The 16,437-nt window shown below is 30.7% G+C and overlaps 2 protein-coding genes across 3 annotated transcripts in view; one reads left to right on the top strand and one right to left on the bottom strand.

Annotated features, from left to right (window-relative positions):
- LOC143079457 (mdm2-binding protein-like) overlaps window positions 1–7,718 on the top strand; it is a 30,833-nt gene extending 23,115 nt beyond the window's left edge. The window contains exons 16-20 of the mRNA XM_076254802.1: window positions 1,122–1,544; window positions 2,309–2,531; window positions 3,033–3,146; window positions 5,833–5,898; window positions 7,558–7,718. Coding sequence (XP_076110917.1) covers window positions 1,122–1,544; window positions 2,309–2,531; window positions 3,033–3,146; window positions 5,833–5,898; window positions 7,558–7,608 — 877 coding nt within the window. The 3' untranslated portion in view covers window positions 7,609–7,718. The remainder of the gene's footprint in view (window positions 1–1,121; window positions 1,545–2,308; window positions 2,532–3,032; window positions 3,147–5,832; window positions 5,899–7,557) is intronic.
- Window positions 7,719–9,840: 2,122 nt separating this feature from the next.
- LOC143079450 (uncharacterized) lies at window positions 9,841–15,590 on the bottom strand. Of its 2 annotated transcripts, none has more exons than XM_076254794.1 (4): window positions 15,559–15,590; window positions 12,908–13,300; window positions 12,151–12,265; window positions 9,841–11,233 (listed from the first exon to the last, which is right to left on the bottom strand). In XM_076254794.1, the coding sequence occupies exons 2-3, from the start codon at window positions 13,182–13,184 to the stop codon at window positions 12,168–12,170; spliced, it is 375 nt and encodes a 124-aa protein (XP_076110909.1). In that variant the 5' UTR covers window positions 13,185–13,300; window positions 15,559–15,590; the 3' UTR covers window positions 9,841–11,233; window positions 12,151–12,167. The 2 variants fall into 2 exon arrangements, with proteins under 2 accessions (XP_076110909.1, XP_076110908.1); XM_076254793.1 differs by having other exon boundaries at window positions 15,482–15,583.
- Window positions 15,591–16,437: the final 847 nt, after the last annotated feature.

The raw sequence follows: 16,437 nt of genomic DNA, 5'->3' as shown, positions 1-16,437 counted from the left end.
CTGTGGTTAAAGTTTTTAAAATTTTAATAACTTTCATAAACTATCCTTGATTTGTACCAAACTTGGACAGAAGCTTGTTTATGATCATAAGATAGTATCAAGAAGAAAATTTTGTAAAAATAAATTTCCACTTTTCCGTATTCTACTTATAAATGGACTTAGTTTTTTTGCCAGAAACAAAACATTCACTCTGTGGTTTAAGTTTATAAAACATTTATTAGATTCATAAACTATCCTGGATTTCTACCAAACTTAGACAAAAGCTTGTTTCTGATCATAAGATATTATTCAGAAGTCAATTTTGTAAAAAAAAAAATCACTTTTTCCGTATTTTACTTATAAATGGACTTAGCTTTTCTTCCAGTTAACATTACATACAGTCTGCAGTTAAAGTTTATAAAACATTTATTAGATTCATAAACTATCCTGGATTTTTTTACCAAACTTGGAAGCTTCTTTCAATCAAAAGACAGTATCGAGAGGGAAATTTTTATTGATGTTTTTCCTCATTTTTGTTGAGTCTGCGATTAACAGCAAAAGTAGGCGAGACACTGGGTTCCGTGGAACCCTTACGAATTTTTATAGAGAATTACCGGCTTTGGATTTTGATAAATTGTTGAAAATAAGTTATATACAGACATTTTTTCTAAACGCTTTTAGATATTGGGCTGATTTTTGGTATGTCAGTTAACCCTGATGAGTTACAGATCAAGTTTAAGTTAAGTTCCACTCTGCTGATTTTTGCCGAATCTAAGGGTTTAAGACTTTGAAAATCACAGTTATATGGACTTTTTTTCTATTCGCCTTCAGATTTTGAGCTATTTTTTGATGTGAGACTACCATCATGTTTGTGTCCAAACGTGTTGTTGATATTGCAGATTTTTCAACTTTTTAAGACGCAGCCATTCATGTCGTTTTGACACATCTAGTTTTCTGCAATTGTGCTTGCTAAATTTTATAAACAATTTTCTCATTTCAGCTTAAACAAAATTTAGAGCTTTTTAACTGTAATATTGCAGAGCATATTCCTGATTACTTGAATTTCATCTGCCTGGTAAATACTTCTGCAAATCATAACATTTCAGTAGTCATTTGTTTGCTAAGGTATCATTTTACTTCAGTTATAATATAGGTAAGAAGACAGAAAAACTGGAAACTCAGAACTACAAATTGAGAGAAAAACATGTAAAAGCTGAAACCTTGACATCAGGTCCAACAACAGTGTTTAAATTACCAAAGAAGAAAAGTAATGATAGTTTGATTGGATTAGAACAAGTGTCTGCTGACCTGTTACCAAGGAAATCTCCTAGAAAATCTTTTGTGAGCAAAGTTACACCTCCAAGAAAATGTGCAAAGGGAGCTTTGTTTTCCCCTCGTAAATCTGCAGGAAGAGGCTTGCTGTCACCAAGGAAACCATTAAAGAAGTCTGTTCTCTTGTCTCCAAGACGAGGAGTTTCTAAGGCAAAGCATATGCTGTCTCCAACTAGAAGGTCACCTAGGAAAAAGGTCAAAGGTGATCTTAATACAAGTTTACCCAGCACAAGGTAAGTTGCTTCTTCTGTTTCTTTTATGTTAAAGTTCATGTTGTTTTACATGAGTTTATTTTCATAAATATTTGTACTTTTTTGTAGTACTTTTGTTTGTTTTTCAGATTATGAAAAATGATGTTGTATAATCATTGGTTCAGCACAAATTTGTACACTCAATTAATTTCAGGTCTAATTTACTTCCAATGCAGTTTTGATTATTGCCCTGCATTTTTTTTTATTCCCCACCTAGGGGCATTATGTTTTTCTGTCTGTGCATCCATTCGTCCCTTTGTTCTGCTTCAGATTAAAGTTTTTAGTCATGGAAGTTTTTGTTGAAGTTGAAGTCTAATCAACTTGAATCTTAGTACACATGTTCCTTATGATATGGTCTTTCTAATTTTTTAGCAAAATTAGAGTTTTGACCCTGATTTCACAGTCTACTGAACACAGAAAATGATAGTGCAAGTGGATCATCCCTATACTATGTACACATTAGTGTTTCAGTTTCTGTTGATGATTCAGTGAATGAAATTTATAGGTCACTATACATATGGCTTCTGATGGGTTTAGATACTTTTAAGTACCTAAAAGTTAAACACTTAATCAACTTATCAGTTTTCTGATTATTATATGTAGAATATCATATAATATAAAAAAAAAAGAAGATGTGGTATAATTGCCAATGAGACAACTCTTCACAAGAGACCAAATGACACAGAAATTAACAAGTTACAACTATAGGTCACTCTACAGCAAAGTATAACACTTTATTATTTCAGTTTTGCAAAGCCATCAACAGCTATAGATAAACTGAAGCTGTCAGAAGCTGCTGGGTCCAAGAGACGACATTCTGTAGGCGATGCACACATAAAGAAAGGAAAAGAGAACAGTGGCAGGATGTCACTGTCGTCTGCTAACGATTCATTAAACATGTCAGCCAGTCTGGATGATTCTATTAGTTCACAAAGGCAAAAAGAATCAAGATCAGAAAGGCATAAAAGGGTATACATTTATATAATAATTATCTTTTGCTGTTTTTGTTTGCTTATGTATGTTTCAGTGAAGGTAGATTTGCTTATGTCCATAGTTTGATTTTTATCAGGTTATTGTGTTAAGGCCAGAACTTTTTGCTTTAAACAGACCCTTAAAATTCTTTTAGAAAACCTGAGACATATTATTTTGACTGACATATCTTTAAACAGTGATAATTGATATTCTTATATTCCTCTCAGAGCAACATTTGCCTAAAATTGGCTTTAGTTGATTTTCAACTGTATCAAGATGGTTTTTTTTTGTTTTTTTTACACTTTTGTGCTTTTTTCCTATTTTAGATGTTTCAACAATAAACAGCAGTCATCCAAAAACAAAGTGCTATGAATTTCATTATTTCCTGAGGTTCTAAAATTTAAATTCAAATACGATATTGAAACTAGTACAAAAATATAAATACTATGAATTTACTGATTGTTGGTCTGTATAAAAGATTTTATTTTTATTTTTCAGAGGCTAGAAGAAATAGTGCATGGTGTTTTGAAACAACAAGGTGTGGATAAAGATAGCAGCATTTACCAGGCGTGTGCTACAAAACTTTTCAAAGTTACTAAACTTTTTGTCATGGTATGTGGAATAGACTGGTTTGTTAGGTGACACTTTTGAATATCTGAAAAGCTTCTTTAGATATGTTATTAAATAGACACTTGAACATGGAAAGCTGAATATGAGTTCCAAAAGGCAAATTCTGATTTACTGGTATGGCTGCAAGCCTGATGAAATATGTCATATCTAAAGTACAGTGGATTTCTTATTCGTTAGATACTTATTTTTTGGGGGGTGGGGGATTTATTGAGTATAAGTTAAGCACCAATTCAAAAGTTCTACAAAGAATGAATTATGTATAGGTTTGCAAGCATGCAGACTTTAGTAAAACCATGATATTAAGTGACCTTGGCAAAACAATTTTCCAATAATTTACTAAAACTGGTACCCAACAAAACATAAATGAATTAACAGTGATTTTAAAACACAAATTTACATATTTTAATAACTTTCCTTACTAATAACACACCTTTCAAATGGGGAGAGATAATTTAACCTGGCATTTTGCAGTCTCTCTTAGTTAATACCGTCTTTTGTTGTGTATAGTGCGCACCCCCTTTGTGGTCCAAGAAACGAGAGAAAAAAAGTTTATAGGTCATATAATACTCCTAGACATTTTCGGAAAAGTTACAGCTCCAAAATCAGGAAACAGGAAGTTTATCGGTAAACAGGAAGTTTTTTAAATGGACACCAATGTTGGAGAATTCCGTACGTAATACGTAATTAATATGAAATTGAAAGTATTCTAACAAATGAATAAGAATTTTATTTTAATCCCAATTTAATAAATGGTTTGAGTATGAAGGACATGATTAAATGTCCAAATTATTGTTCTGATTCAAACAATAAAATAATTATGAATCAGTCTAATAAGTATAATTAATGTCATTTGTGCTGTAATAAATTGTTAAAATATCATTGTTTTTATTTTTTGTTTGATGATTCAAGCTGTTAATCCTGATTATCACACCTCAATCAACGGGTCTAATTGATGTCAAAACAAATCAGTGACAGGTTGACCTTGTTCCTAATTAGATTTGTTCAGGTTACAATTATGGGATTATCATGTTTTCAATCATAATTTCTTGAAAGGTTTTAAACAGTTGTTTAAAAGTTGAAAAGTTACAAAGTACAAACGTATTTTTCCTAATAAATTTTTCATAGAGTAATTCATCACTTTACAATATTAAGTCACATGACTGACCAACATGCGATCACCTGATCATTACATTAAAAAAAATGGTGGTTTATCTTTTCAAAACAAGCGTGGTTTATTCAATTTTCATATACTTTTCTTCATACAAAAACAGTAAGTTATGACAACAAGGAACACAAAGGCTAGTTTAATCAACAGCAAAAGCTTTATTGTGTCTTTATTAAGACTTGGCAAATTTCCGGATTGCTAAACAGATGGACAAATTTACACAATTAACGTAACAACAAAGATATAAAATATATTTTATTTGAATAAAACATGACAAATCAAGAACAGTATGATTCATATTATAATTGTAACATGTAAAACATAAAAACAATTGAGGTTTTAGCAAAAATATTCGGTACTCTTCACTTCACTTGGAAATTTCTTTGTCGGAGTTTGAACCTGAATAAAAAGACTAAGAAAATGTTTGTAGTCATGTATAACATGCACCCCTCTTACAACAAACATGACCTTGGGTACAAATGTGCGCGTTATACATACCAAAAGACGGTAAATTTAAATTTTGTGAAATTAATTTTTAAAAAAAGTTCATGTGCTTATTTGTTGGCTAAAAACAGAAATTCTAGTCTTTTAAATGCTGGAGATCCATTCATTTTTGGCTCTACAGTACGTGACATCATATTCCTAATGCAACATCATTATGCTGCTATTTCTGTATAACATTGCAACCTTATATGAATAGCTGTCATTAATTTGAACTTAATTGATGATAGAAATATAAACAGTCTTCATTTGCCTTTGAATTTAATTCAAAATCAAAAAATTGCAACTGCTTTTAAATTCATGTTATTGATTAGATAAGGTTAGTTAATTTTGCATGAATTTTAGATTCTTATCATTACCAAAATTATGCCTTTAAAACCTGTAGTAAATATTTTTGTTCCCTGTGTAATACATTGCAGGGGACATGGAAATACTGGACGTCTTTTTGTCTGCCTGTGTGTCCGTCAGTCTAGTCTTGTCATTATCAATCTTTGTAAGCCCTCTCACAGGTACAATTCTTGTTAGATTTTTATAAAACTTATACTATAGGTTAATATCAGCAATATCTTGGACAAGTTCTATAATAGTGGCTGATCAATTTTTTAATTTTTTTTTTTATTGAAAATGACCTTGTTAGCACTCTCACAGGTACAATTCTTGTCCAAATTTTATAAACTTATACTATAGGCTAATATCAGCAATATTTCAGACATATTGTATTATGGTGGATGATCAACTTTTTTAAAACAGTTATGCCCCTTGGAAATATGAAATATACGCAACACAGGGGACATTGGAACACTGATCTGGTATTTCATATTGTATAAGTAGCTATTTTAAATAAATAATGTGTATAGGCTTTAAATTTTTACATAACATTAGATTTTGAAAGCCATTCTTGCAAACTTGTGTTTAGCAGAAAATTGGAATTTTTTTTTACACGATACTTTTAATTATTGTTAAAGGAAATTTTCAACCTAATACATGTAAAAATATTTTCAGGATCTTCCAACATCTCAGAATTTAAAAGAAGAAATGAAGAACATTGCTGAAAGTCAGGTGCAACAGGTATGGGTCTTACATAAAAATATTGGATGAATGTGTATGGAAAAAATTTCATTACAATTTTAATATTAAAGAAAATTAAAAAAAAAAACCCACTGTATTATGTCTTAGGGGACACTTGCAGTCAAGTCACAGTCAACTATTTTTTATAATTATTTTAAAACACAAAATTGTTTTGGCTGATGTTTGAGTACAATGCAATTCATGATAATTCAATCTAATTGGGCAATCAGTTTAGAACTTGATACAAGGACAATAAGGTGTAAATTTGGTTTGTTATAGGATACCTCATATTGACCGCTGGTATAAGTTATCAGTTTTTGCTTAATGTGTTTTCTAGATTGCTGTTCCATTTAGAATCATCTTTTTTAAAAGCATAAAAGATTAAAAAAGACTATGACAAATTTAATAATGGAAGCTTCTAAATCTTTATGATGCTGTTTTGCAGTCAGTAGATGGTCTCTGATGATAAAAGAGATGATTTTTCATTTCCTATCTTTAATTATCCATTTTTAGATGGTGACGTTCCCTTGTCACCATCTTATGGTGTTTATATATCTCAACTTGTACGATTCGCTCGTGTATGTAATAACGTATTAGATTTAAGCGAGAGAAATTTATGTATTACTGAAAAATCATTACACCAGGGTTTTCGATATCACAAACTAGTCAAAACATTTACTAAATTTTATCATCAGTATAAGGAAATAATTCGTAAATATAACTCAACATGCAGACATCTTATACATTCAGGTATTTCACATCCAATCTTTTATGGTAATATTCTTTATAAAGTACAAAAATGTCAGTATTTTACCTCAAAGCTTACAAAACCTTTAAACAGACTTATTAAGAAGGGATATAGTTACGATACTGTTGTCAGGTCATTAAAGATTGCATATTTTGGCTTTAATATTGATTCACTTATAGGGTCTTTGCATCGGAACTAAACACATTTATTTAAAAAACAGTTGTTGGCATGACACAGGTTATTTTCTTCTCATATATTTTATGAAAGTATGATACTAAACCCCTAATGGGAGGGATTGTGCCTGATATTCATATGATGAAGACATAATCTTTCAATCAGTTTAATTGAGGTCTGGAGCTGGCATGTCAGTTAACTGCTAGTAGTCTGTTGTTATTTATGTATTATTGTCATTTTGTTTATTTTCTTTTGTTACATCTTCTGACATCAGACTCGAACTTCTCTTGAACTGAATTTTAATGTGCGTATTGTTATGTGTTTACTTTTCTACATTGGCTAGAGGTATAGGGGGAGGGTTGAGATCTCATAAACATGTTTAACCCCGCCGCAATTTTGCGCCTGTTCCAAGTCAGGAGCCTCTGGGCTTTGTTAATCTTGTATGATTTTTAATTTTAGTTTCTTGTGTATAATTCAGAGTTTAGTATGACGTCCATTATCACTGAACTAGTATACATATTTTTTAAGGGGCCAGCTGAAGGACACCTCCGGGTGCGGGAGTTTCTCTCTACATTGAAGACCCATTGGTGGCCTTCGGCTGTTGTCTGCTCTATGGTCGGGTTGTTGTCGCTTTGACACATTCCTCATTTCCTTTTCCAATTTTATCTCTCAGTAACCAATTCTATTGGACAGATTATTTCAAATATGTCATCATATTTTTGTTTGTTTGTTGACAGGTTATTAATTTAGAAAGTAGACGACAAAGTATTGGTGCTGCAAAAAAGTAGAAGACCAAAAATTTGAGCTGCAAAATAAAAGAAAGAGACTATTCATATTTGTTAAGTGACAAATATATATATACTAATTTATTACATAAAAAATAAATGTTAAATTGTCAAAAAAATATTCTTATTCTTATAACACAAATAAACTCAGATTTAAAAACACATGATGGAAAAGAAAGGATGTGGCTTATTTATTCATGACACACAATTTTCTTGCACACAATGAATGAAAACAAAGGAAATGTTTTTATTGCTGTTCTTCATCTCAAAGTTGTGTGTGTATGGGTTTAGTGCCCCATCATATACAATTATACAATTTTACAACAGGCAAAGTTGCAATGTTTGAGAATTGGGAAAAGCTTGTGGAATTTCTCTGTTAATATGAGTTCTCCAAATATGAGTAATAGGAGAACTACATTTTGAATATGGTTTCTTTAAAACCTCTGAATGTCTGTCAGACAGGATTTACCTGACCTGACCTCTTTGCATGGGTCAGTGATCAAGGTTTATCTTGCCTTGACCTCATTTTCATGGTTAATTGGCAAATGTCCAGTTTCTGTGTTTTGTTCGTTTTTTTCAAATACAATAAGCAACATTTTAGTCTAGACAGGACGGTGTCTGTATCATCTGACCTTGACCTCATTTTCATGGTCTATTGGTCAATATTAAGTTTTGGTCGGTTTTCCAGATACTATAATCAACAGGTTTTCTATATTTGGTGTATTGCATGATTGTAAGGTGTACATGTCTGTCCGGCCTGGTTCATCTTACCATGACCTCATTATCATAGAACATTGACAATGTTAGGTTTAGTAAAACCTTCATATTACAGACTTTCAACATAAATTAAATGATAAGTAAAACAGGCAAGAATTGCAGCATGTGCACTCTGTTAAAATTTTCAACATGACAGGTGTTACTTGTGGAGCAGTAACCACTTTTGAAATTTGTTGGAGAACCAACTAATTTACAATGAGGTTTGTTTTGGTTAATTTACGTTTTCTGTATAATGTTGTTTTTCTCTTTTCTTTTAGTCATGGTTTTGTTTGTCCTTTAATTTATGATATTTAATGTTTCCTGGTTATCTTATAAAATCTCTTGCACACAAAATGCCAGTGTGAGCTATTGCTATAACTAGCTTCTTTCGTCTGTCTTCCATTAATCAAAGAAAAAATCTGTCTGAAACTACTTTGCCAAATTTAAACAAATTTGGCCACTATCTTAATTGGGCTGTCTACTTAAACAAATTTGTCCACTATCTTATTTGGGCTGTCTATTTAAACAAATTTGGCCACTATCTTAATTGGGCTGTCTATTTAAACAAATTTGGCCACTATCTTAATTGGGCTGTCTACTTAAACAAATTTGGCCACTATCTTAACTGGGCTGTCTAAACAAATTTGGCCACTATCTTAATTGGGCTGTCTATTTAAACAAAGTTGGCCACTATCTTAATTGGGCTGTCTATTTAAACAAATTTGGCCACTCTCTTAATTGGGCTGTCTATTTAATAAACAAATTTGGCCACTATCTTAATTGGGCTGTCTATTTAAACAAATTTGGCCACTATCTTAATTGGGCTGTCTATTTCAAAAACTGTACAATAAACCCTACTGCAAATCAACATGCTTAAAATGGCTTAAACAAGAACACTGTAAAATGCAAGATTTTGTCTTGTCTTGAAAACAGCATCAGATAAAGAAATTCTGACAGGGCATTAATGTTCAGAATGTTGAGATCTTCTTTCCGACCATTTGCATCAAAACTGGATGTCAAATCCTAATTGCCCTTTAATTTAGATTTTTACCAATTTTTGGCATTTTTTATCTTGAAAACTATAATTAATAGAAAGCAACTTTAATCAGCAAGACATGATCAGAAGATTGGTAGGTATAGATGAAATTAATAAAGAGATGTTATTGCTCTTAAATTACGATTTGTTTTACCCTTGTGTTTTAGGCAAAAACTATAGAAATAGAAAATTTAAAATTTAAATGTTACAGTAAGAGGTAGACATGGAGTTTTTGGATACATGAAGAGGACAGACACCCCTATGGGCTGCACTATACAACCCTATGAATTAAAAAGGTTGGAATCACAACCACAAGGTGGAAATTGAAAATAAATTGTTGTTGTTGGCTGCTTAATGTCCACTGGAAATTATTTCATGTATGTTCAGGCTGAATTTGAATATGAAAATAAACACATTCTAACAGTTACAAATAAGAACATCAATAATAATATAAATTTATTAACAAGCATCTGACTGACATGGAATATTAACATGGTTGGTTATATATAGCATCATCTTATAGTACAAATTGTAACAACAAAAATAACAAATTATTAAAATAGAACATATAGTAACTTGAGGTCATTATGCAAAAATATATAATACAAAGACTTTAAGTACTGATAGACCTTTATGAGCAATTCAAATTTTAGAGCTGTAAAAGGGAAACAACTCTATAAATTATTTACTTTTTACAATTTGATTAGATAATTTTTTTTACCAAATGATTCTCTCTCTTTCAGATTGCTTTTTTATACAAAATTATATTATTGCACAAAACTTTCCTCCGGAAAACTTTTTGAAATTACTGTCTTCTAGAAATGGATATCGTTTACAGACCTGCCAAACTTTAGGATTTATTAGGGATTTCTCCCATGAGAGGTGTTGAGTGTTGACCTGAATTTTGAAATTTGTTATTATATTTACTAAACACCTTAAAACAGGCATTCAAATGAGTTAAAACAGTTTTTAAGCACATGCATACTCGTTCATACAATACAGTTGTAGATTAAAAATACTTGACAATGACTTGACTATGGATTCATTTATATTGGGTACCAATTTTCGTGGATTGAGAAAAACTTTCGTTGATATTTAATTTTTCGGTTACAAAAGTCTGCATATAATCAGAGTAAATTTACATTTGGTTGATCTTTTAAATTTGTGGTTTTCCTTTTATCTATGGAAGCCACGAAAATTGATATCCAACAAATAATAATGAATCCACACAATAAGAAGAGAATCCTTCTATGTGCCCTCCTGAGCTCAAAATCACCCATGGAGATATGAAAAGGTTAGCAGGTATATAATATTCATACCTTGCTTTTAATTCAGAAAGAAAAATACTGGGTTTGTTTTATAAGATAGACTGAGTTATAGTCCTACATTATCCTTAAATATACATGATGCAAAGATTAATTGAAGATGAATTAGAGAATTGTTACTGAAAACAATTCTGTGATATGTACAATATAAACAAGATAAATTACTAATACTCACTTCTAGAAAAGTGATGTTTCAATGATTGCCAGTAAATGACATTTCATGCATGCATATCATTGAAATATCCCTGTTTATTTTTAAAATAGGTTATATACATTGTAAGAATGGGTCCCAGATCAATGAACTATCAACCCCAATCACCCTGTTTTACAGAGGTTCTAATAACACCACCAAGTCTGATATTCAACCAACTCATTTGTGTGCTGTAATACCGGTACTGATATATGGTTGAGATCAGCATTTAAATGCAATTAAATAAATGTGTAGATATTTGATCCTAGCCTGGTTCTGTTGCATTCTAACTAAGCTATTTATATGCACCATCAAAGAAATCTAAAAACAGAAAATAAATTTACATAAGAAAATTATTTTACAGACTAAAAAAAAACAATTGTCCAGTATCAAGTATTTCTCTAGTAATGCAATCTAACAGGAGTTTTTAGTCTTGTAATTAGCAAAATAATATTTGTCAAAACTAAAGCAAATGCAATTTTTATAATCCAGGTTCAATCAAGCCTCCTTTAAATTTTTCATTTAAGAACAGATAAACTGCTTGTACCAAGTCAGAGAAGTGACAGTTGTTTTCCATTCGTTCCATTGATTTACATATTAGGGGCCAAAAACAATACTTTGTATAAATTGCTTATTTCTTGACCAATTTCAATGGGGCTTTATTCTTGAACTCTTTTGGTTCCCTAATATGCTGATACTAACTGGGAATTAAGTTTTTGGAGTCCTGTTATAGGTCTACATCAAGGTACAAAGGGTCCAAAATTTAACTTCACTTGATTTAAACAAAAATTCTTGGGGTTCTTTGATATGCTGAATCTAAACATGTATTTAGATTTTTGATTATGGGCCCAGTTTTCAAGTTGGTCCAAATTGGGATCCAAAATTTAAATTTGTTTGATTACATCAAAAAATTGAGTTCTTGGGATTCTTTGATATTCTGAATCAATCCATGTATTTAAATTTTGGATATTGGACCATGATACCGGAAGGTAAATTTAATTTTTGTAAGTTCATTAGACCACATTCATTCTGTGTCAGAAACCTATGCTGGTTTCAAATATTTAATCACAATTCAAATTCAGAGCTGTATCAAGCTTGAATGTTGTGTCCATACTTGCCCCAACTGTTCTGGGTTTGACCTCTGCAGTCCTATCAAGCTGTGCCCTGCGGAGCATTTTATTTTTAATTTACCTTGGAGTTTTGCATTTTTGCCTAGTATTATTTATGAATAAACTTACTTTTAAGAAACATTATGCTAGCTTCTGTGATGAGACGATGAAGGTCTTACTGTCATTTCATGGTCATGGTTCACTGGTTCCCAATCCATGGCTGCATTACTGTAAGCTGCTACACCTGTCAATGAAAATTCATTGAATCAATTTCTATAACTCTTTACTGATTTATACTTTCCTGAATCGTTGATTCTGTGTATTTGAAGGGAGCAACCATTTAACTTCAAGGGATTGTATGGTTTTATGTCTGAGTCTGTGTTTTGTTTTGTCAAATGAATGTTGAGATTTTGTGACCTGAATTAATTAATGCATTCATTTTCATTTTTTTTTTATGAAAAAGCAACAACGGATAAAGATAATTTCTTTTGTTAGAAAGTTTTGCAAATGCCTAGATATGTTACATACTCTCGTCTTTTAAGTACAAGCCCTAATGTCATTTAATTGTGAAAATGTATCTGTAGGTCAAGGAACAGTATAAATGGCAATTCACAGATTTTGGTAAAATTTTGATTACAAATTTGACTTTTTGAACCATATCTGAAATTAAAAAAATGCATTTATCTCTTGTATTTTTTGAAATATTACTGATTGAATTCATTCAAAATAGATGATTGAACATTTGCATTGAAAGCATAGAAAATAAGCAAAACTGTTCTTAAATTCTTCTTTAAATTAAATCATCAAATCTTCTATTTTAAAACAGTAGATTTTCAAGCCAAGGTGGTGTTCAAACATTAAAATAGCTACATTGTTTATACTATACCTGTGCCCATAACTCCTGTAGATATAGTTGCAACAGGATTGAGTTCCCTCCCTTGTCTAGCCTGTCGTCTCTTTCTGATAGCTCTAACAAGCAACAAAATGGTTATAATTACAATAACAGATAATATGGCAACAGTTAAGGCAGCAATGGTATCGGTTGTCGATCGTCGGTTTTCGTTGTCTAATGGTTGGTTTGGTCCAGGAGGTGGTTGGGTTGTTGAGGTAGTTGTGGGCTGTGGTACGTTGCCAGGATCAATGCCACCAATTTCATTTACCATAACTCAATGAAGCAATGTTTTATCTTCGTTTTATAACTCATAATAGTCAAGAAGCTTGATATTCAGGTAACATTTGAATTTAACAAAAGTAATCATCTTCATTTAAAATTTTTGTTCTGAAAAATAAAGATTTATAATATGTTAATACAATATCTATTATTAAACTCATTAAGTCTAAGGATAAAAAGATTCTTAATGTTAAAATTATACAATTTACAACAGGAAACTTTGGAGGTTATATTCAATGTTTAATCTCCTAATCTGTGTATATCCTTTAGTATTCTCAAAGGTTTTTTTTTTTATCTTCCATTCTAATTTTTTATAATCAAGGATTTTTGCATTTAATACAAACTCTTGGCCCCAAATAAATATCTGATCTTTTAAAAAACAAAGGAGTAGGGTCGGTAAGGACCGATTTTGGCCTCAAATTTCAGTTTCATCTGACGAAAGATTTTGACCACTTTTTAAACACTTAAGTGTCTATTTCATATGATTCAATTAATTTATATGAAAGATTTTAACTTATTTAGTCATTAAAACCGCTCCGATTTAAGCTCAAATATGAAAAATCTACCAAATATGCGAAAAAATGTCACTTTTCAGATGGTTTTTGTCAAAAACGAAAGTGGCCGCATCCGTGTTCATCCTCAATCTTTATATATGTTATGTATTATCATCAAATACAACTTCCATTTCAATATTTTGGATGAACACGAATGCGGCCACTTTCGTTTTACACGGAAACCGTCTAAAATTTAACTAAAATGCTGGAATTGTGAAGATTTCAGTAATTTAGCATGACTTATTGGTGCTAGTACCCAATATATGTGCATTGTATTGTCAAAAACAGTCCATATTTATGTAGCAGAACCATTCTACTATCCAATAAATAACTAAAAGTTTACATTTTAACAGTTTTGTAAAACTGCTATTTTTTGGGGCCGAAAAGGGGTCTTACTGGACCTACTCCTTTGCTTTAATGTGAACATACACACAACAAGGAACGAACCAGCCTGACTTCTAAAGACACAAACTGTATGTTGACCTAATGATGTCTATTTAGTTTTGTTATTGGGTTGTTGTCTCAGTGAAATACACCCCATGTATCCTTTTATTCATACATATGATCTTTCTGTAAAACATGTACAATGTCCCTATTTCAAATTACTATTGGGAAAGTTGTTTCCTAAGCCTTGTAAGGTCATGACAAAAAGTTCACCAAGCAATAACTGATTGATATCATTAGTGATCTTCTTTTTGAAGAATTACAATTGAATTAAAGAAAATGAGGCATTCGTTCAATCAGACAGCAACCAAACATACACCATCTGCAGGTCTTTAACAATAGACATATTAGTCAAGATATAAATCGGTCTTAAAAAAGTTGTGGTCAGATTAACAGAACAACACATATCTGCCATTAACAGCATAAAGCCATCAACAATTTATCAATCAATCTGCCATTAACACAATATTCTCTAAACTTTAAAGAGATATCTAATTAATTATATCAGATATATTTTAAAATATTACTTAAATGTTATGTATTAGGTATCTTACTTTTTATTTATCAGGTATCTTCTATATCTTATGAGATATCTTCCTTATTATTCATAAACCATAAGGTATCTTATGGGGTATCTTACTTATTATTCATAAGTTATCTTATATAGCTTATGAAGTATCTTATATGAGACATTTGATTTTTGTTAAGATATGAAATAAAAGTGCAATATATCTATTTTTGTGTTAAAAAAAATTCTCATCAACTTTATAATTTATAAACTTTTTATAAATTTTATGAGAAATCATATAGAAAAAAGAAGAAACGTTTTTAAATTTCATAAAATATACAAGATATCTTTTAAAAAATAAAATAAATCTTAAACAGACCTGTACAAACCTGGGGTAAAATATATAAAATAAGTAATTATCTGTAGACATCTTATACAGACCTATGGTACTCAAAAATGTAATTACCTACATATGTATCTTTTATCTATCTGGGGTAATTCAAAATGTAATTGTACTTACTTGTAATTACCAATTTTAAAATTGATTAAAGGTGATGTGTAACTGAACATATTTTCAATTACATGTGAAATGGTGTAATTGAAAGTAATGAATTACATTGGTTTTTTTTCAATTTTCCACTTGATTTTGATTCACTTTCAATTATAAAGGAGTAGTACGTGACTCTGATGTCATCAAGCTTTTAATTGTTTGTATCCTTTTTTTCTGGATTTTTAAATATTTCAGAAATTATTTAAACTGATAAAGATTATGTGAAGCAATACCTTGAACATGTTGTCATTTTCAAACAAAGATGTATGCCAACATATTCTTTCCACCTTAAAAAAAAAACAACACACACCTGTGTTTTCGTACCTGTCTTTTCAGGTAAATCCAATTTCCGGTTTTTTTTCTGACGGTTGGTCCATAAACCAAAAAGGTGTTTAAATAATACTGTATCATATATCATTGGACCAATTTGAAAACGGAGTCTAAAATCTAAAATCTGAAATCACGATTAGATTAAGCATAAAAAATTTACAAAAATCTTTGGAACATTTATCTGGGACTATTACAGTACTTTACTCAGTATAATAGCCCTAGCATTTATGAAATGTGTGTTATTTCAAAGAAAAAAAAACGGCTTCTAATTAGGAAAGACATTTTCAATTGAAAGACACTTTTTTGTTTGCTTCCCTTCTGAAACAAATAATATCCTTTTTAAGAAATTTAGATTTAATCTTTAAAAATCTACATAAAAATATGATGGTATTTAGTCCTGTTTATTAGACGGTGCCTTTAGTCTTTATGGTCCCCTCTCGATATCGTTACAACAGTTTGGTAGTTGGATTATTGTATCCGACGTGTACTTAGAGTTGCAAATCGTAGCAGCTAGTAAAAAAAACAAAAAAAATGTAAAGCAAACAACACATTTCTTGTTTTTATTTAGACCAGATTATGTCTAATGATAAATAAATAGTGATGTGGGAGTCATATGCCCATGATAACCTAACTACAGCACTATTGTAACGATGTCGAGAGAGCACCATAAAGTCTTCAATCCTCCACAGAACAAAATGTTAACATGAACAAGTTTAAACTTATTTTCCTAATCAACTGTACTGAGTAAAATTACTTTGAAAATTACTTCAAAGTTCTAAATGTAATTATATCAAGGATTTGCATAGTAAGTCTAACTTATATTATACAAATCCTTGTTTATATGAAAGATCACAATTTA

This window comes from Mytilus galloprovincialis, chromosome 6 (assembly GCF_965363235.1).
Source record: "Mytilus galloprovincialis chromosome 6, xbMytGall1.hap1.1, whole genome shotgun sequence".
Lineage (NCBI taxonomy): Eukaryota > Metazoa > Mollusca > Bivalvia > Mytilida > Mytilidae > Mytilus > Mytilus galloprovincialis.
Note: the sequence above shows the minus strand (reverse complement) of the source record. Positions and strands in the feature narration are given on the sequence as shown.